This window comes from Aythya ferina, assembly GCF_964211825.1.
Source record: "Aythya ferina genome assembly, chromosome: 2".
NCBI classification, from domain to species: domain Eukaryota; kingdom Metazoa; phylum Chordata; class Aves; order Anseriformes; family Anatidae; genus Aythya; species Aythya ferina.
The window spans coordinates 115,282,759-115,302,701 of record NC_140297.1 but is presented as its reverse complement, the minus strand read 5'-3'; the positions used below and the strand labels follow the sequence as shown (position 1 = coordinate 115,302,701).

Genomic DNA, 19,943 nt, shown 5'->3' with positions numbered 1-19,943 from the left:
ACGAACTGGAAGCTTTGGTCCTTTCCCAGAGCTGTGGTGTCATTGGTATTGGTGAGAGGTGGTGGGATGAGTCCCAGGGCCGGAGTGCTGCAATGAAGGGTTATCAGATGGTCAGGGGGGTAGGCAGGGCCAGTGAGATGGTGGTGGTGTGCTAGGGGGATGTGGTAGAGAGCCTCTGAATGAAGATTTAGGGGATGGATAGCAAAGGAGATGTTGTGGGTGTCTGCCATCAACCTCCTACCCAGGACAACGGCGTGGATGAGCTGTTCTTTAGGCAGTGAGGGGAAATCTTGAGACTGGTCATACTCATCCTTCTGGAAGACTTCAACTTCCCAGGCATAAACCGGTAATATCGTACTGCCACGAGAAGTAAGGCTGGGAAATTCCTGAAGCATATCGAAGATAACTTCCTGCCCCAAGTACTGAGCGAGCTGACTTGGAAGGGAGCCCTCCTGGACCTGATGTTTGCTGTGGGAGAGGTGATGGTAGGTGGCTGTCTTGGCCACAGTAATCACGAGTTGGTTGAGCTCAAAACTTTTGGTGTAAGGAGAAAAAAGGTCAGCAGGGTTGCCACCCTGGACTTCAAGAGGGCAGACTTCTCAGGGAGCTAGTTAGCAGTGTCACCTGGGAATCAGATGTAGAGGTTTTAGGGGTCCTTGAGAGATGGTCGCTTTTCAAAAGATGCCTTTTAAAAGCCCAGGAGCAGGCAATCCCACTGTGCTGCAAGGCAAGCAAATGGGGCGGAAGAGCAGCCCAGCTGGGAACTCTGGCTAGAACTAGGGTGGAAAAAGAAAATCTGTGACCTCCAGAAGCAAGGTTGGGCTTCATGGGAAGTGTACAGAGATGCATCTGCAAGGGAGAAAATGAGAAAAGCTAAAGCCCGACTTAACACTGGCCATGTTGTGTCAGAGATCTAAAAACTAATCTAAAAACTAAATCTAAAAACTAATCTAAAAATCAGCTCAACATTCACAGGTCCCTGGGGCCTCACAGGATTCACCCCAGCATGTTTACTGAAGGAGGTAGTGGATGTTGCAGCTGGACCCCTCTTAACATTTTATCAAAAGTCATGGAGGTCTGGGGAGGCCCCAGCTGACTGGAAGCCAGCCGGTGTTGCACCAGCCTACAGGAAGGGCGTGAGAGTAGACCCAGGAAGCTACAGGGCTGTTGGTCTAACCTCAGTCCCTGGAAGAGTTATGGAGAAGATTATCCTGGGCGCTACGGCAAGGCATTTATAGAACAAAGCTGTTAGCGGGCATAGTCAACACATCATAACCAGTTGGTCAAAAAAGGAGATTCTCCCACTCTGTGTAGTGTTGGTGTGGCCTCACCTCAAATACTGGGTGCAGTTCTGGGCTCCGCAGTACAAAAAGGTTGTTAAGGTCCTGAAAGCATCCAGGAAAGGGCAACAAAGCCGGTAAAAGGGCTGAAAGACGTCCTGTGAGGAGAGGCTGAGGGTGCTTGGATTGTCCAGTTTGGAGAAGAGGAGGCCGAGAGGTGACCCCACTGCTCTCCGCAGCTCCCTGAGGAGGGGAAGCAGAGGGAGGTGCCGGCCTCTGCTTCCTGGGATGCTGACGGGATGCTTGGGAACGGCACAGAGCTGCGCCAGGGGAGGGTCAGACAGCATGAGGAAAAATGACTTTACCATGAGGGTGGTCAAACACTGGAACAGGCTTCCTAGCGAGGTGTTTGATGCCCCGTGCCTGTCAGTGTTCAAGAGGCATTTGGACAACACCCTCATTAATATGCTTTACCTTTTGTTTAGCCCTGACTGTGTCAGGCAGCTGGACTAGATGATCTTTGAAGGGCGGTGAGGCACTGGCACAGGCTGCCCAGAGAAGCTGTGGATGCCCCATCCCTGGAGGTGTTCAAGGCCAGGCTGAATGGGGCTTTGGGCAACCTGGGCTGCTGGGAGGTGTCCCTGCCCATGGCAGGGGGGTGGGACATGGGGATCTTTAAGGTCCCTTCCAACCCAAACCATTCGGTGATTTTATGATTCTGTGATTGAAAGTCTTCTCCAACAGGACTATTTTCTTTCTATTCTATTCTATTCTATTCTATTCTATTCTATTCTATTCTATTCTATTCTATTCTATTCTATTCTATTCTATTCTATTCTATTCTATTCTATTCTATTCTATTCTATTCTATTCTATTCTATTCTATTCTATTCTATTCTATTCTATCCCATTCCATTCCATTCCATTCCATTCCATTCCATTCCATTCCATTCCATTCCATTCCAATGCAAGGGAGTTCCAAATTGTCATTAGTACGGGGTGCATCAATAAGAGTTTCCAAATACACATATTTGAAGTACGCTGAAAAGCTGATGTTTGTTAATGAACCCACTTTCATCCCAGTTTCTGGCCATATCTACTTATAACTCGTAACAACAGAACCTCACATCATGGACCTTAGGTTCATTTGTGCTTTCCCATGGTTTTCATCTTAAGTCAAAGAACATCCAATTAAATGTATATATGTGACCTTGTAAAGGGTGTTTTGCTGTGTCAGCAGAGGTAGGAGAGACCAAAAGTGAAAGCAAAGATCCTTATCAGAGATCAGGGATTGGTCAAACTGAGGTGGGGATCTGTCCCCAGCATCCAGATAGAAAGCTAAAGGCTTTAAGAGCTCTGTCAGTAGTGAGCTGAGAGATCAGAGAGAGATGAGCAGTGTGAGAGAGAAGTAATAAGGCAAGTAGAGGACTGATGGATTTTATTTCCCTATTTGCACTGAGAATAGGAGAAGTCTCCTATTGTGTAAGAATAGACTACTCCAAGAGAAAAAAGGTAATTCAAACCAAGAAAAGGCATGAAGGGTGGACTATTGATGAACCTCCTGCCAGGCAATGAATGAAATTATAAGTTTGCTGTGGATGTCTGATGCTTCAGATTCTGTGCAAATGATATCATTGAGCCACATGGGTGCAGCCACTGCGGTTCCAAGAGGGGAAACTAAGGCAAGAGATACGTGGTCTCTCAATGTAATTTGACCTTTCTGCATATTATGTTTATGTTTGTTCATATAGCTGCTCAGTAATTAGTTCTGCCAGCTCTTGGTTTCCATATGTCTTAAGGAATGACAGTATATTCTCAGATTCACTTCTATTTTTACTAATTAAATAAACCTGTCCACTGAAAGAATAAATTAAAAATTGTCTTTTCTTCAGCTTTCTGTTAGGCTTTTCTATATTCCTGACTATTACAGAGGCTTTATTTTTCATGTTCTCCTTTCCTACAAACAGTTAAGCAAGTTTATAGTTCTGCATAATTTAGCTATACACGTCTTACATTAGACTCATACAGAGGAAATCATGACAAATTATGTAGGAGGAAGATTTCCAGTTATTCAAGGCCTTAAGTGATGAAATTGTATAGAGATTTATATTTTTATTAAGCAAAATTGTGGTATCTCCAGAGCATTTCCATTGCATATGAGCTTGAATATACATGAGAAAATCATTATCAAGGTTATCTACCTGAATTTCCTTTGAAGAAATGGTTATACAGGGTTGGAAAATAACATCTAGCACACATAGCTCTTAGGAGAGAGAAAGGTAACTCCTGACAGTGTGGAAGGTCATCAAAGCAGACTGCATGTTGTCTGCTGCCAGTGCGAAGGGAGAGGAAAAATATTTTTAAAATAAAGAAAATGGCCAGGGTATCTTCCTCAAGAATTTGGAGCAAGAGAAATCCTCATTCTGCAGGGGGGTCGCTACTTGTAAACGTGCGTGGTGGCTGCAGGCTGGCCTGGCCCAGCTGCGTGCCCTGTCCTTGCTGCACCAGCCCCATTCTCCAGCTGACTTGTTTTATGATGAAGGCAGAAAGTGTATCAGCCAATGGATTGCAGTCTGGGGTTTTGCAGTCAGCAGTGGTGTGCACTGAATAATTGTCTTTCCTTCCAAACCGATGTACTGAATCAATTTTACGGTGTCCTACCAGTCCCACCAAGCAGGGAGAGGATTCCTTCCAGGCCTCTGCAGGCAAAGAGCTTGTGTGATGGAGCAGAGGTCCATCTATTACCCAGCTCGCCCAGCTACAAATAGAGTTGCTTTTCTCGTGGGTACAAAGGTTAATCCAGGGAGGGCTCCTGTATGGTCAGCCATGCCCCAGGACGTCAATGATAATCCTAACAGAATGGAGCCTTCAGGTACAGAGATGATCCAGGGTCATGTCTTCATTCATCTAACGCCACCGAGACTTCCAGCCGACTCTGAAAGTAGATCTGTGCTCAGAAATGTGTCTCAGGAGGAACACAGAGCATGTTTTGTCGGTCTGGCCATGAGGTCGAATGTAGCAGCAGTATTTCCTGCACAGTTATGTCTCTGAAGCAACAATGTGGTTTGGAAATTTGGCAGAGAGGGTGGTTGTGCCAAGCACCCTGTGTCCTCGTTGTCCTTTGTGCAACTGGTAAGCTGAGACAAGCAGTTCTCAGTATGTTGGAGATTTGTATCTTATTTTCCAAGGCTGTGTGTAGGGTGCTGTGGAAATGAAGTATTTTTAACACTTTGCAGCCAGGAAGGGCTTGGCATCATCACCAGGTAGTTTCAGTTCCTCCACGATGCAAGGCAAGATGTCCCTGCAGGCACGTGGGGGAGGGAGCACGGGGCTGGTTTCATCAATCATCAGTCCAGTCCAAACCAGAGGGGTGGGTGTACGTCTTTCAGCACAAGGCAGGCTTTTATACCCCCGGTATCTTTAAAAAGTCTTCATGTCTGCCTCCTTCATGCCTCTGTGTTCTTACTTCAGTCTCTTTCAGTAGCTCGATTCCATTCCCAGAGGCCTGAAATGAATAAATCCAAACATGCTCTATTTCGGCTTATACCCCATGGACAGCATTGCCGATGTGGCATTTCAGAGACTGAGGGAAGTGAGCCACATTTGCTCATGGAAAGAAAAAAAAAAAAAAAAAAAAAAAGAGAGAAAGAAAGAACTGCAGCAAGAGAATGACGTAAGGTTTATCCTGCAGGTTCACCTCGGGTTACAACCAGATCTAATTCAGCATGCTCTTGTCAGTACGGCTTAGTTCATTGGAACCAAGAAATACAGTTCAATTCTGCATGCAGCTAACTCCCACATAAAGCATCAAAACCTTTCCAATCTAAATTTTTATTGCGTTTTTTTTTTTTTTTCTTCACTTGAAGAACTGTTGGGCCTGAATAATGTGGGTTTATTTATCTGTCTGGTAGCGAGTGAAAGTAATTTCATGAATTTGATTAAAGAACCGTCTCCAAGTAAAGGGGAGAATCGCGCATTTAAAGGAGATGTTCCCACCCAGCAGCTGCTAATGAGGTCACACAGGAGAACATTGCTGGTCGGGGCCTCTGCACCTCCCTGGGGTGCATTTCCTCACCGGGAGAAGGTCCCAGTCCGCAGTCGTAATCTAGAGCAGGGTTTGAGGTAGCTCTTACAGCCAGTGATGTGCTGAACTGTTTCTTTGTTTTCATCTCAGTGCGCTCTGAGAAATGGCCTGCATGCATTTCACAGCAGTGAGGGTTTTTTTATATTCTTCTGTAACAATTCCACAGATTTCTTCCGTGTCACAGTGTAGTGGCAAGCTTCATCAGCGGGCAGCCCCTGCAACTCCTGGAACTGCAAATGATCTTCGCTGCAGACCACGAGTCAAGTTTGTGCGGCATGTCAAGCAGCTCAGAGAAGTGAAATAATGCATCTTGGCCCAAATCTAGGGCAAAGTGTTTTTACACACCAAAGGAAGTAGAGTTGATGTATGCTTGCTGCCTTCATCTTCAAGTGCTGCTAGCTACTGGCAGTCAGAGCAAAAAAATGTATTAGAAAGCAAAGGTTTATGGTGCAGTCCCAAGGCAGTAATCTTTTTTTTCTTAAACGGAAGTTTTATACAGAAATCTCTTGATTGAACTTTAGTGTTAACCAAACATTGCTGTGCTGGATCTGACCCAGTACATTGTCCCTGGCAGTGTGCAGGAACTGGCCAGTGGCTAGCTATGAGATAATGTGACAAAGGGGGTATTTGCTTCTTAATCCCTGGCATTTAATCATTGCTTGTGTCAGGAAGTATAAATGTTTGTCTTCTGTTGCTTAAAGAAAGCAAGGTTCATTAAGGATTATATTCTTTCTTTTTAAAACAAATGAGTTTCTAATGGGAACGTGCAAGAATTCATTAACAATCTAATGAATATTCTTAATAGTTCTTTTTGGTCCCAATTATATTATACGGCAGACAGCTCCACAGGGTAAACTGTACTTTAGGTTTAAAAAGGTAGAACAGACTTTTCATTACTCTCTTTTAAATTTGCCTTTCAGTTTTAACCTTCCTGTTTAACTTTTCCTCTCTATCTCAGTAATTAGTTTGTCTCTGGGCTTCAGTCTATTCTTTTTCTTCTATTATGAGGAAGCAAATAAGAATGGTTCGTTTTCCTTCTTTGTGCTATTTATAATTTTTATGCGGCTATCCTACATCTATCCTGCCTCTCCTCATTTACCGCCTCTCAAACAAAAATCACTCTTTCCCCACAGAGCTGATTTTTGAAGACTCCTGGTCCTTGCTGACCCCTGCACCCGGCCCCTTTCTGTGGCAGCTTTTCCTCAGCCCTGTGGCTGGCACTGGCGGTTGCAGCCTTGATGCCAGCTTTACGCTTGTTTCCTTTTGTTTCCCTGGTCAAAGAGGGTTTCTGCACCTTGCCTTGAGTTTTGAGCCCTATGCCTGACATTGCCATGTCTTCAGGAGCGACGAGGTGGCATCTCCAGGCTGCTGTCACCAGGCTGAGATCACACAGCTGTCCTGTCTCCGTGATGGATTTGTCTAACTCTCTCCAACTCGAGCTGACTTTGATCCCATGTAATGAAAAGCCTTAAAATAGAAAGCGGAAGGGAACAGAGAGGAGCTTTAATTATTTACTGGCAAGGTAGAATCCATACCTTTTGTAAAGAGACTTCTTTTGTTGTTTTTTGGTCTATTCAGTTTTCATTAAGCCAAATTTAAGTCTTTGTGCTCAGCATTGATTCAGATTCTAGGGCTGATTAAAGAGGCTTTTGAAGGAAGCTGTGCTTTTTCTTGTTTTACCTAGTTAATTTTTCTGTTTACTAAATGGAATAAAAATACTCCATAAGCAATTTTCATTAATTTAGTTGCAGTAGTGCTGGGAGGTCCTGGCTCAACATCTTAGTTGCTCGAAGCACCCGGTAATGTGACACCCACCATGAAGAGATTAAATAGACCAAACAGGTAAGGTGCAGGCAAGTGATGACCACAGTTCTCAGAATGGAGGCCAGGGAAAGCTTCCCAAATTCACAGAGCCAAGAATTGCTGCAGGCCTCCCACTGCAGCTCCCCGGTGCTTGGCCCACGCCGGCCATGCCGTGTTTGTCCCTCAGGTGCTGCCTGAGCAGCACGGGCCGCGTGTGCGTGGTCATTTCTGGGAGGTGGGCACCCAGAGGCCACCCACATTTCAGAGTGGTGTTCCCAGTTGCAAAAGCAGTCCTCATCAGCCTAAACATTTTGATATCATGCCTTTGCCCTCTTCTGAAAGCAGTGGAGATGTCCTCTCACTCATTGCGCAGGGAGAGTTAATACAGTGGGTGATCAACAAGATGATGAAGGGCCTGCAGCACCTTTCCTTGTGAGGAGAGGCTGGGAGAGCTGGGACTGCTCAGCCTGGAGAAGAGGAGGCTCAGGGGGGATCTGTAAATACCTGAAGGGATGGAGCAGAGAGGATAGAGCCAGGCTCTGTTCAGTGGTGCCCAGTGCCAGGGCAAGAGGCCATGGGCACAAACTGGCCCACAGGAGGCTTCTTCTGAACACCAGGCAGCACTGGTTTATGTGTGGGTGATGGGGCATGATACTAGTTGCCCAGAGAGGCTGTGGATCTCCTCCTTGGAGACCTTCAAAAGCCACCAGGACATGGGCCTGGGCACCCTGCTCTGGGTGGCCATGACTGAGCAGGGGGGTGGATCAGATGGCCTCCAGAGGTGCCTTCCAGCCTTAACCTTTATGAGAAGTCAGAGGAACCAACTGACTTAGGGAGAGGGCAAGGAAATTCTTTCCAAACACCACAAACATCCATGAGGGCAATAAGAGAAAACCAGAAACTGTGGGCTAAACTGGAAACTAAAAGCGTCTGAGTGTAGCTCAGGGGTCCTTTTTATTTTTAGGCCCAATTTGTAATCTTTCGCTGCAATGGGTGGGACTTAAACTTAGATTTAGTGACCTGGACAAAATGCACTGCCTTCTGAATTGGTCTGTTTTTCACCATCCTCTGAGGCCCACAGTACTGCAGGTGGGTGGTGGAGATGGTCTGACCTTGCCTGGGTGAGCACCTTGCCCTGGCAGGGTGTGCAGAAGGCTGCCAGGTGCCATCCCAAAGCCTTCCTCTTCTCTTTGGGACCAGACACTACCTCCTGAGGGCACGAGCTCCCAGCAGGGTGAGAGGGGGCAGGGGAGATGGGCTTTGGTGCTCCCCTTCCTTGCACTGCTGCATTTAAAGCCAGAAGCAGCCTTGCAATTCCTGAGCAAAAAGCTTACTTGGTTTGTTTGGGAAGTTAGCATCTTCATATTATGCGTGGCACCTATCAACATCGCTGTGTCCACAGCTCCTTCACAGAAATAGACAGCAATGTGAAATATAGTGAAGGTTCAGAGAAACGTCCTTGCTTTATCCTCACCGTCTTGATGCCATTAGCAAACTACTGTACATAGGGGAAAACATGTCTTTAATAGTCCTGTCTCAGCTGCTGTTAATTTGATTTCCCTCAGGTATTCAGTGTTGAGTCGCAAAGTCCCGGAGCAAGACTTTCTGTAACAAGCAGTACAAATAATTTACGCTGTAATGTCTGAGGTTCTTAGATAAAGCATGTGCTATTCCAAACAAAGCAAAATGAAAAATATCTTTTATTTGGGGATAAACAAAATGAATTCAGAGAGGGGAGAAAGAGCTGTAAAAATGAGGATGTTTATTCAAAGCAGCTTTGTGGTATCTGACAGCAAATAGATTATGTCCAGACCTGTGCTTAGTTTCTACGCATACACAATGTATATTTATGTGTGGGCTGTTTGTCATGATGCATCACAGGGCCATGTTAAAATAATTTGTATGTATTCTTGGATTATTACAGACAAAATATTTTTTCAATCTTATCACTTTTCCTGTGGAAGTTGTTAGTTTAGTTTATGCTTTCAGCTCCATTCCAGCTGTAAATGTAGAGAGTAGTTCCTCTTTGATGTGAACTGAGCAAGTGTGAATTAGGCACATCATTGTGTCCCTCTTGAGACCAAGCTGTGTTTGTTTGCATTATGTAAATTTGGAGTAGTGCAACTGAAAAGAATGGATTCTACCCCAAATTGTCATTTCCCCTCCCTTTGCTAGAGCCACTCATTTAAAGGTGGGATTTTCCAGTAGGACTTTATTGTTGTAGCATTGGTTCAACTGCTATGGTAGTATTGCTGGGCTTGCACAGCTTTGCAAAAACTAAAATTGAAGCATTTGAAGAAGAATTAGGTCATGACCAAGTGCGTTTGAAAATGCCATGCTAATTATTCACAACTTTAAAATTACTGAATGAGTTTTTTTCAAGTTTGCTCTGTTCCATAGATCCCATTGACATTTAAATGTAATTCACTTTATCACCATGTTGTATCGTAAAATCCAGTTTCTGGTGTTTTCATTAGCTGGAAGATGTTCTGTAATACAAAAGGAAATCATTCTTCGGGCTTGGAGAAAAAGGGAATGCAGTTACTCTGTTAACACTGCCTTTCTACAATTCACTAATTATTATTTTTTTTTAATCACATACTCGTGTTAGGAAGGTTTGGGGTTTTATTTTTAGTAATCGTTGTGTAAAGTTCCTGAAATTCTCCAGAAGGTTTAAGATGAGTATCTGATTGGACTTTCAAAGTCGCCAAATCCTAAATGCTGCATTCCAGCCTTTCAGCCTTTAATCGTCTCCTTTCATATGGAAAGTGTATGCTTTTCCTGAAGGTGCTGATTCCTCTAATCATCCCTTCCTGTTCTGATGAGTTTGCACCTTCTCAGAGAAAAGTGCTTGAGAGTGATTTCTTCCTCTGAGATAGTCTCTGCTCTGGTTTGGATTTCCATAAATCAGAGCTAGAAGGGAAGTTTGCAGTAAATGAAATATTGCTCTGAAGATCGGGAAAAGCACGCTGTAATGTCTGAGCGTTTGGAAATACGTATTTTTCTTGGGGTACCAGTTTTCACTGTATTCGGAGAAGGGCTTTCATGGCAGCTGCAAATGTCTCTTGTGGGTGGTAGCCAGTGCTGCCAGTTTTCCAACCCTCAGGAATAGCGTGCACAGGGAGATTATTGACCGAAGTGATGTTCAGCTGGTCGTGGGTTAAAAAAGTTCTTTCTCCAACAATCACATTGCTAATTCCCAACTGATTAATTGACTGCATTTCTATAAGCCGTATTCCCTCTTTCCCCTCTTTTGCTTATGCTTCATCTTGTTAAATTCAGTGTGGCATTAACATGACTCACAAATCGGGTGTTTTGGTTTTTTTTTTGTTTTGTTTTTGTTTTTTTTTTTTTTTTTCCCCCGTTTGATGTCTGCAAGCAGCCAGGGTATGCGAGGCATTTACTGCCGGCATTGCATAACTCCTCGTTTGGCTGCCGTGAGCAACCCAACCGTGCCCGGGGAGTTTCATGCGCCTTTCTCTGCAGGCTGAGCCGCGCAGCTGATCGTGACACCCATCCCTCTCGTAAGATGAGCTCATAGTCTAAATCTGGGTTACAAAGCGGGAAGACCGTGCTGGAGGAGAGGCGTTGCTTTCCCGTGCTCCCCGCGCTCTTCTGGAAGCGGAAGGATAGCACCTCTCCCAGCAGGTACAGGGCAAAAAAAAAAAAAAAAAAGATCGGATGCGCTAAAAAAAGATCCACGTCACGCCGTCTCCCGAGCGTGGTGGTCATTTCTTCCTCGTCAGCCGCGGCTTTGCCCCTTCCTCAGGTCTGCCTGGGTCTGTGCTGCGAGCAGATTGCTCACCGAAAGCTGCCATCCCTCATCCCAGCCTCTCCGGCTGACATTTGGGATTTCTCCACAGGATGGGTACAGCAGAGGGAGCAGTAGGACAAGCTTCTTCCAGGCTGTCTCACCCTGCCTGCTCTCTCCCAGCTGGGGCCCCCAGGGATGCTCAGCAGCATCCTCTTCTGTCCCTACTCCCAGCAGGACCGAGACCCAGTCCGAGGGGCGCGGGGATGCCACCGGGTCCGGAGGCAGGCAGCAGGAGATGGCTGCGTGGCTGAGACACCCACCACAGCCTCTGCAGAGCCCTGATGCACTTCACAGGGCAAGGCTTTTTGTGTAATTTTGTGTAACTAGTGCTTTTATGTAACTGATCTGATGAGATTTCTGCCATTGCCCTATATATTAATGCTCCAATAGTCATTACCAGTTCTGAGACTTTTAGCCTTCCTTCCATGTTCCTGCTATGTTGTTGTTTTTTCTACCAAAAAAAAAAAAAAAAAAATCTGTTTCCCCTTTTTCCCAAGGTTTTTGTCTGAAGGGTTGAATATAGTGAGCCTCATGGTTTCATTTTAGAGCAGGAAGGATTTTTGGCAGAATATGTGGGGTGGGTGAAAGAGGGTTGTTCCTGTGGTGGGCTAAACTGAACAGAGAAGGTGTTTCATAGATTATCCTCTCCAGTCCTGAGAAAAGTGTGTGTCCCTTCGGTCACATGCGTGTCTGCCTGCACACACCCTTCAGATGTTGGCCAAATTTCTCGAAAGGCCTGTGGTTGTCTGTCCAGGCAAGTAGGAATACCTAACGTTTGTGGCATCTTTATGAAGAACCTAGTGGAAGTCTTCTTTCAGCGCAGAACATAGCACTGCAATGAAACCAAGGTGCTGGGATGAGAGAGGATAACGGAGCCATTTCCTTAATGACAATGTTTCATTCATTTGATAAACGCGTTGCAGGAGAAGGTTGTGACAAGGCGAATTTCAGTGTTGTGATCTTTACTTTCACAAGTGTTTCAGGCACTGGGTGCCGTGAGCTCTCTTACTGAGCAGTTGTCACTGCCTTCTGCATACTGGGTCAGAGCAGACACGAAGCCTTCAAAGCCGTAGCAGGTTCTTACCGACGAGGAGCCGATGAGGCCCGTACACTGGAGTGAATCTTTGTAACTGGCATACAGGTTTTTTGGTTGTTTTATTTCACTTTATTTTCACTTCTTAGTTTGAACTCATTAGACACCTTCTGCTGAATTTTGCATGGGAGAAGAAGTCTCAACTGTACTGATTCTCCTTTACTCTTATCACCTGTCTGCTGCTTTTTCCCCAGACAGCGAGAAAGTATGGTCAGAAGTAGATGATCTTTAAGGAGCTAGACAATCTTTAAGGTCCCTTCTGGCTCAAACTATTCTATGTAAGGGAGTCTGAAAGTGAACGGGACTGCAGGTTAGGGCAGCAGCTGAAAGAAGGACAGCTATGGAGGCCTGGGGACATTCAAAGGATCCTTGTGGAGATGGTGGCACAGGTTGGTTGTGTGGCTGATGTGAAGAAGCTGAAGGGAGACATGGGCAGCGCTCAAGACCTGAGGGGTGGGAGTGGTTGTGGGAGTTTACAGGAAATGGGGACTGCTGTCATTGGGAACAGTAAATAACAAAGGATCATAAATCCTTGGGAAAACGATCCTCATTAGCTGCGCTGCTCACCAAGCAACTTTAATGAAATACAGCTGTCACTTCAAACCTTTCAAGTTCAGCGTTTTCAGGCACAGAACCAATAATGGATGATACAGCCTTTTTATTTATCCAGGAGCACCGTCAGGCCACGAAGGACTTTTCCAAGGGTCAGTGCTGTGTGGGAGTAGCTTTACCTGTCTTTTTTAATATTTTTTTTAAAGATAAATATTTTTCCTTTCAGTGTAGTAAAATCAATCACTTTACCTACAATATCTTACAGCCTTTTTAGGTTCTTTTGATTTTATTAAATCTCAGAGATCTTTGTTTTTTTACGAAGCTGGGAGATCTTTGTTTTACTATCAGATTGGACATCTACCAAGAAGAGTAGTCTTTTTACTGTATTTAGTGTTTGGACTGAAGATAAATGGAAGCCGCATTATTCTGGTTGTCCTCTTTGGTATTTTTCAAGTAAACTGAATGTCAGTGCATCTGGTAAGTAATGGTTTTATTTTGCAGAGACAAGGCAACTGCACAGGGTTTGTCAGAAGTTGCCTAATTCTTCTTAGTTAATGTTCATAATTTGTTCTTGTGTAGATAAGTAAAGTCAAAGCCTTTATGTCCCAACTCTTGTGAGATGCTCATGTATGGTGATAAACACTAGTTTAAAGCACAAGCTTGTCCAAAAAACGCCCACGAACTGTCAAGACCAGACATAGCAAAAAGGGGAGAAGCATTCAAAAGTAAATCACAGATTTTTTTTCTTTATTCAGTAAAATGGATTAACTGAAAATATGATTTGTTCCTGGAGCTTAGACGTATAACCATGGACATTCTCCTTCTTCAACATAGCTTCAGTCACAGAAGTGCAGACGTTAAAAACAGAAAAGCCAGCACAGGGAATCCTCTGTTGCTGCAAAACTGAGCGACTCGTGGGGCAGCTCGTGGCCAAACGCTGCCTGTTGGAGCCCTCTGGAGAGGGCTCTCGGGGCAGCCAAGCCGTGGAGTAACCAGGGCTGGAGGCAGCCTGGGGTGGTGGAGTCGATGAATAATGCTGAAAAAGTCAGCGTGTTCGAGACACCGTGACACACAGGGCCTGCATTCCTGTCACGTAATGGTAGTCCTCTACGCAGAGCTCTTACTTTTGGGCAAACCCTGAAAATCAGCAGCAGGGGTTAATGAGATGATCCTACGAGCAGGAGCTACTCTGAGTAAGGCTTAGAAGGACCGGGCCTGTCGGGTGAAAAACGTTGCTTGTCCCAGTAAGTCCAAATCTCACGGCTGTCACGAGAAATGAATCCAAGACGCTGACAGACTAGTGAAGACTGAGAGCAAATTTTGTGCATGTTAAAAATAGCTGAATGTGAAGGGACAGAGCATGCCTCCCAGGCACGGGGCTAAATCGGGGATGGCAGGAAGTCACACGGCTCCAGACATGTCACCCACCTGCACTCGTCGCTGGCACCACATCCCTCCCTGCTTTGCGCCCTGCTCCACACGCAGCCCCCACAACTCCACAGGAGCTTGTGGTTAGTTTGCATTCCTACATCTCAGATCTAATACCACAGTGCTCTCTGCACTGTGGTATTTGGTATATTTGGTGATGTTTTTAAGCAACAGGCCCTGCTGAGAGGGAAGGAGCAGCAGTCCCTCTCCCAGCCTTGGGACCTCTCTCCCAGCTGTACGCTCTACTGGGCTCTACTGGTTGCTGTCTTCAGCTCCACTGTGTTAGGCACTGCTGTTCTTCTTCGTCTGAGGAAACTGGACACCCATCTTCTCCTCTAGCTTACGTGACACAGTTTGGGGACGTGAGACCTCTCTGTCCCATTCATGGAAATGGGATCTTGGTGTCCATATTGACATCCAAGTCTTCCCTGTAATTTCAAGCACCCCATTTTCAAAGTGTCACCCCCACATACTCTTAAGTATATAATTAACTTCTTAAGAGACGTGGGAAAGAAACACTTAGTGTTCTTTTAAAGGATCCAAAACCCAACCTCTTTTTACCCTAGTAAAGGAAACTTTTACATAGTAAAGGAAATACAAAAGCTCAGATAAAACTGTGGGCATGCTTTTGAGGATTTCCTTGCCATTGTTCTTCCCCATACTTAAGCACTCTCTGGGGGTAGGCTGGAGTCTGAAAACAGCTCAGAGTTAATCCTTCACCTCACTTCTGATCCATCACATTGGTCCATCACGCTTTCTTCCGTGGGGAGCTGCTTTCCTCTTTGCTCATCTGGGTAATGAAAAGCTGCTCAGCCACAAAAGCACGACTTCTCTTTGTTCCTTCTCTTTTGTCTCTCTGAGCATCTAAAGCCCTGTGCTCCTTAAGACCTAATGTTAACTCTGCTTCTGATGGTTATCTGCCCTTCTAGCCTGACACCCTTAAGAAACAATTGAAAAACGCCAGTGTGAGGTGTGATGCCATTACACTGCTCGGAGTTGCTCCATTTGAATGGGAGACCCTGGGGTCTGGGACTTTCTCTGGTGTGAGAGATTTGTAAGCCACAGTGGTAGACGTGGCTCTATCGGAAAGCAGGGCTAGGCAGCCTTCCTGCAATTCACTGCAACTCCTAAAAACGAATAATGGGCACATTCCCTGAATCATGGTATCAGCAACCCACGGTTTCAGGACCCGAGGCAGAGGAGAAGTTGAGCGACTGCCTTAATGTCTGGCATGATGTCCCTGGCATGTTTTTCACTTGCTGGAGTTTTTAAAGCTCTCTGTGAGGCAGGCATTAAACATACTGAGGTCTGTATTTGCTAATAGCAACAAAGGTTAGCGACTCCAAATAAATCTTTCAGCTTTTCAGGAGTCATCTTGTCAGCTGGTTTATTCTTTAATATTTATATGTTTCTGGCAACTTTTCCAGGTGTGTGAACTTTAGCTGACTCCAAGTAAAGAGGAGATTGCCTTTGGGCCTGTGGGACTGACCACAACGGTGGCTGTTTTTATCCAGTGTTGTCTCCTATAGCAGCAGCATGAACAGTAGCTCGGCAGAGATGAAGTGCAGGCTTACTTCTTTTACACTAATGTACAGCCCTCAGGATTATTCTTTTACTGCTCTTTCAGCCTTTCCAAGTTTGATTTTTTTTTTTTGTTAGCCTGGCTTAAATGTATGATGACTTTTATTACTAAACCAGCCTGGCCTTGCAATACTGTAAAAGAAAGCCTTTTACCATGTCTTCTGTTTGAACTGGTGAGACTGTAAATTGATATTTTCCAGTTTCAGCCAGAAGTGTTCAATAATTCATATGTTTTACATACAGTCTTGTGGCTCGTTCTGTTCGCACCAGTCTTTAAGATAAGGAAAACCTTATCTGGCAAGCAGTATTTGGCTGAATGCACGTTTACAGATTAAAAACTAGGAGCTTCAAAAGGCTGATATTAAGAGCCAGGGGTTAGTGTCAACCCTAGTGACTCCTGAAGTCACTGCTAGTAGTACCGGGTTATGTGGACGGACTTTTTTGCTCACTTCAGTCTCCTAAGTGCTGCCAATAGTTAGTCTGGTTATTTCAGAGTCTGACTGCTGAACAAAATTGCAATGCATTGTTATTGTAAAGAGACACAAATTAACCACAAGTGAAAGTTTGGAGGCTTTTTGTTTGAGATCAGGTACAATCTTTCTTATTTTTCTGCTCAGTTCTTCAGTAGAGATCTCTGTACAGGCAGAGGTGCTGTAAGCATCCAAAGATGAATCTCTGCAGCAGCTGCTATGGCAGAGGGTGAAACACAGCTCTGTGCCTTCCTCTCCCCAGCCCTCACTCCCCTCAAGCTGGTGGCATTTGTGGTCATCTCTGGGAAATGCCTTGCTGTGCTCCTATTTCTTACTGTGATTTAATCAGCGACTGCAGGTTTCAAACCCAGAGACTTCATACCAGATTTGGCACGAGCAATAATTTCAGGCCCCTCTGTTCCGAACGTAAGCAGACAGTGCCACTTACCACTTTTATCCCAACGTGCTGCGATAGCATGTTTTGAAACGGCTTTGCAGGAAGGACTGGATTGTTTCAGCGTCTTCGCGCAGGCTACGTGAGCCTCCGAAACGGAGCGGGGAACGTGGTGGAAGCGCCAGTTTGGTGGCAGTGTGTGTGAGCTGCTTGCTGAGAGGGAGGAGGGGGGATTTTATTGGAGTGAAGTGTGTGCTGTGCTGTGCTGTGCTGTATTTCGGGGGGTATGTGTTGTGTTTGGGGGTGAGGTGGGGATGACTGTCAGGCTTGGGGAGAGGGAGGGAGGGAGGGAAGGACGGGAAGGGAGGGAGCAAGCAGGGAGGCAGAGGGAGGGAGGGGGTCTGGGTGCCTGTGATTGGTACAAGCTCCGCAAAGGCATCTGCCAGCAGGACTTCAGAGGAATGCGAAACCAAATCATTTACAAGTTAAAGATAGACGCAGAAAACACGGCATCCTGAGCCAGGGTTTAAATTCATCCCTCTCCGCCTGGCTCCTCGCAAAGCTCTGGTTGTCAGCTTCCCTCTGCCTCCTCTCAAGACTTAAATATTCCCGTAAAAATCACATAATTCTGGATTCCTTGGAATTACTGAGGTGGCCAAAGAGATCATGGTGCATACCATAGGGTAAGTAGGAAGCTTGCCTTTTTGCCATTTGCTGCCGCGGGGGGGTCTCTGTGCTTGCCTCGTGTTCTCAGAGCTCTCAGCACTTCCTTTAAGGTAGATTTTTAAGTAATGCTTTCCCCTGTGATTTATTTTCCCCTCTTTTCCCGTTGTGGATTATTTGAACTTTATTCCTCAGCGAAGTGTTAACTCGCAAGGTTTCTTGTCTTGGCGTGCCGAGGGAGTCTTGGGCTTTAATAACCTTCCCGTTACAGTTCTGGGTGCTCTTTGCCTGTCAGCTCAATTTTATCACAACCCTTTGCTCTTCATGAGTGAGATATGCGTGAAATGCTGCTCATTATCACAAAGCTGAGAAGCAGGTTGCTTTCAGCATTACAGAGGATATAATCAGTATTTGTTTGCTTTTTTCACCATGGTTTCACTCATTTGCTATTTCCTTACGTGTGAGTTTGATCACAACACAGGGCTAATTAAATGTAACTTTTCTGTTTGTTTGTTCCCAAAGAGTGCTTTTACTGGGCTTTCAAACTTTTTATATTTTTTCCATTTTGGCCTTTATGTTTTCTCTCAACAAAGTATTTCCAGTGGTAATTAAAAAATGTACGTGTTCCCCTGGTAGTAATTACTGGAGATGTGAGTTTATGAGCAAGAAGATTTAAGCTCTCATATTCTTTCTAAACTTACCAAAAGTAATTTCAGTATCTAGCAGATTCATCGCCGCATTGATCAATGGTATTTTCAGGGTATTTCCCAAACATTTCTGGTGAAGTTGTGGTGTTCCTTTGACCAAAAGGGTTTATTAAATATCAGCAACTCGGTGGGAAGCCGGCTGTAAAATTTGTTGCATAGCAGGAACTGATACTGTGAGAGTTGCCTCTAAACCCACGATGTGAGGATTGCCGAAATGGCAGCATCACTTTTATCGCACATTTTGGGCACACGTGTTGCACGCTCGTAGCAGAGGAGCTCCGAGCCCTGGTGCCGGTGGCCTCGGTGGCCGTTCGCCCAAACATGCCCCGAATTCCTGACGTGTTACTGCTGCCCGTGGCAGCCCTGGGAAGCGGGCGCTGCCCGCGGGTTGCTGGAACACCGAACATTTTTGGCTATAGATACTGGTGGCAAAGAGACTCATCCGATGTCCATCTGTGCCTTGCTAAATATGAGCAACGGAATGAGCTGAAATAGAAATGTTTCCTTGGTTTGAAGGAAAGATGCTGGATCTGGTACGTTTCATGGGCTTTATTCCATTTGATCGAGTCCATGCTTGTTGGTCAGCTCTCCGGAGTTTTGTAAAAAATCTGGGTTCATTTGGGTGAGCAGATCTGCCGTGAGTTGTTTCCTGAGTGGTTGAATCTAGGGGATGAAGGAGAGGCAGATGCAGAACTTTTAACATCAATGTGAAGAGCAATTGCGGGAGTATTTAAGCCATTTAAGCCACTTCTCCGATAGCTGATAACAGTTGGGTGTTCTCTTAACCAGTTCAGGCTAGCTAAACACTTCTGTCCTGTGCTAAATTTCCGGGCCAACTGGTTCCTAAATTAAGGTATCACTGTAATTATTTGTTTTGGTATCGAAGCAGAAGAAGTTTGAGACAAAATACGTGAGGATGAGTAAAAAATCACAGCGGGGCTTAGCAGAGCTGTGGTTGTTTCTGGCTCGTGCACTGGATTCCTGTGCAGCTTCGGGCAAGCTGAGTTTTCTGAGCCCCTGCCGAACGGAAGGGGGTGGGAACACCTTCCTTACTCCTCTGTGTTACGGATGTGGATAGCAGGTCCTCGGGACAGGCATCGCCTCTGCACGGTACAACAGGCGTCTGTTTTCAGACGGCATCCCCCTCCCCAGGGCTACAGCAGGAGGAGGGGGGCGGGGGAAAGAGGAATTCACAGATTTGGAAGCGGTTTCACAACACCTTTTATAAGCTTCCTAAACCAAAAAAGAAAAATAGGCTGACATTCAGAGGTGAGCAGAAAATAGAATTAATGTTCCATGGGAAATTCCTGAGTCAGTTCAAAATTAAATTGCATTTCCCTACCGCAGTTTATTGCTTTTTCAGAAGCGTTAGTTCAGGAGCATGATGTTCCCATTTCATTATCTGAGACCCTTCTCCCATAATTAAATGTCCAGGAGGCACCAGAGAGCTTTGTCAGAGGGAAACCTGCTTTGTATTGTGGGAAGAGAAGCCACCAGAAAAAAATAAATAAAAAAGAAGAAAAAAATAGTTCCCTGGAAAGGAGTGGGCATCTCACCCAGGAGCGGGCATTCCCAGAATAAGGGGCTGCATTGCGATGTTGGGTTGGCTTTAAAGAATATGTTCTGGTGTACCAAGCCCACCTGAAATAGCATCTTTCAGTCTGATGGAAATGGAAAATCTTCAATAAACTGGTATTTTCCTGTAGAAAATGTTGGTGTATTTGATACAGTCTATATACTATTAGAGTGTTGTGGTGTTTTTTCCTGAAATGGAGAATGCCTGGCCGGCCCCGGTGCGCTGTTAGGGGACGTGGTGCCGTGTGTGCCGGGCGGTGTGTCGGTGTCGTGGGGGCCCCCCTCAGCAGGCAGCTGATGAAGGCAGCGAGCAGACCGAACACAGCGAGCACCACGCAGGCCGACAGCTGCAGCAGGGCTGCCTCTGGATTTGGGGAGTCACCTTTGCTGTTGGGGTGCTCCCCAGATGCCAGCGTGTTGTCCATCGCTGCCAGGTGCCATGCCCCGAGATGACTGGTGTCACTTGGGGGTAATCCCTGCTTTATCACAGCTGGTAACA

The 19,943-nt window shown here is 45.6% G+C and overlaps 1 protein-coding gene across 5 annotated transcripts in view; it reads left to right on the top strand.

Annotated features, from left to right (window-relative positions):
• The window catches only part of DTNA (dystrobrevin alpha), a 219,199-nt gene that overhangs the window by 27,496 nt on the left and 171,760 nt on the right, over positions 1-19,943 (top strand). The window contains exon 1 of one of the 5 annotated variants that reach the window (XM_084510724.1): positions 16,983-17,182. The exons of 3 other annotated variants lie outside the window; for them this stretch is intronic. Coding sequence is in view for 1 of the 2 variants with exons in the window: in XM_084510718.1 (XP_084366844.1) it covers positions 17,166-17,182 (17 nt within the window). In the remaining variant the exon portion in view is untranslated. Of the gene's footprint in view, positions 1-16,982; positions 17,183-19,943 lie in introns of those variants that run through there. One more of the 5 variants, XM_084510718.1, reaches the window with a different exon arrangement.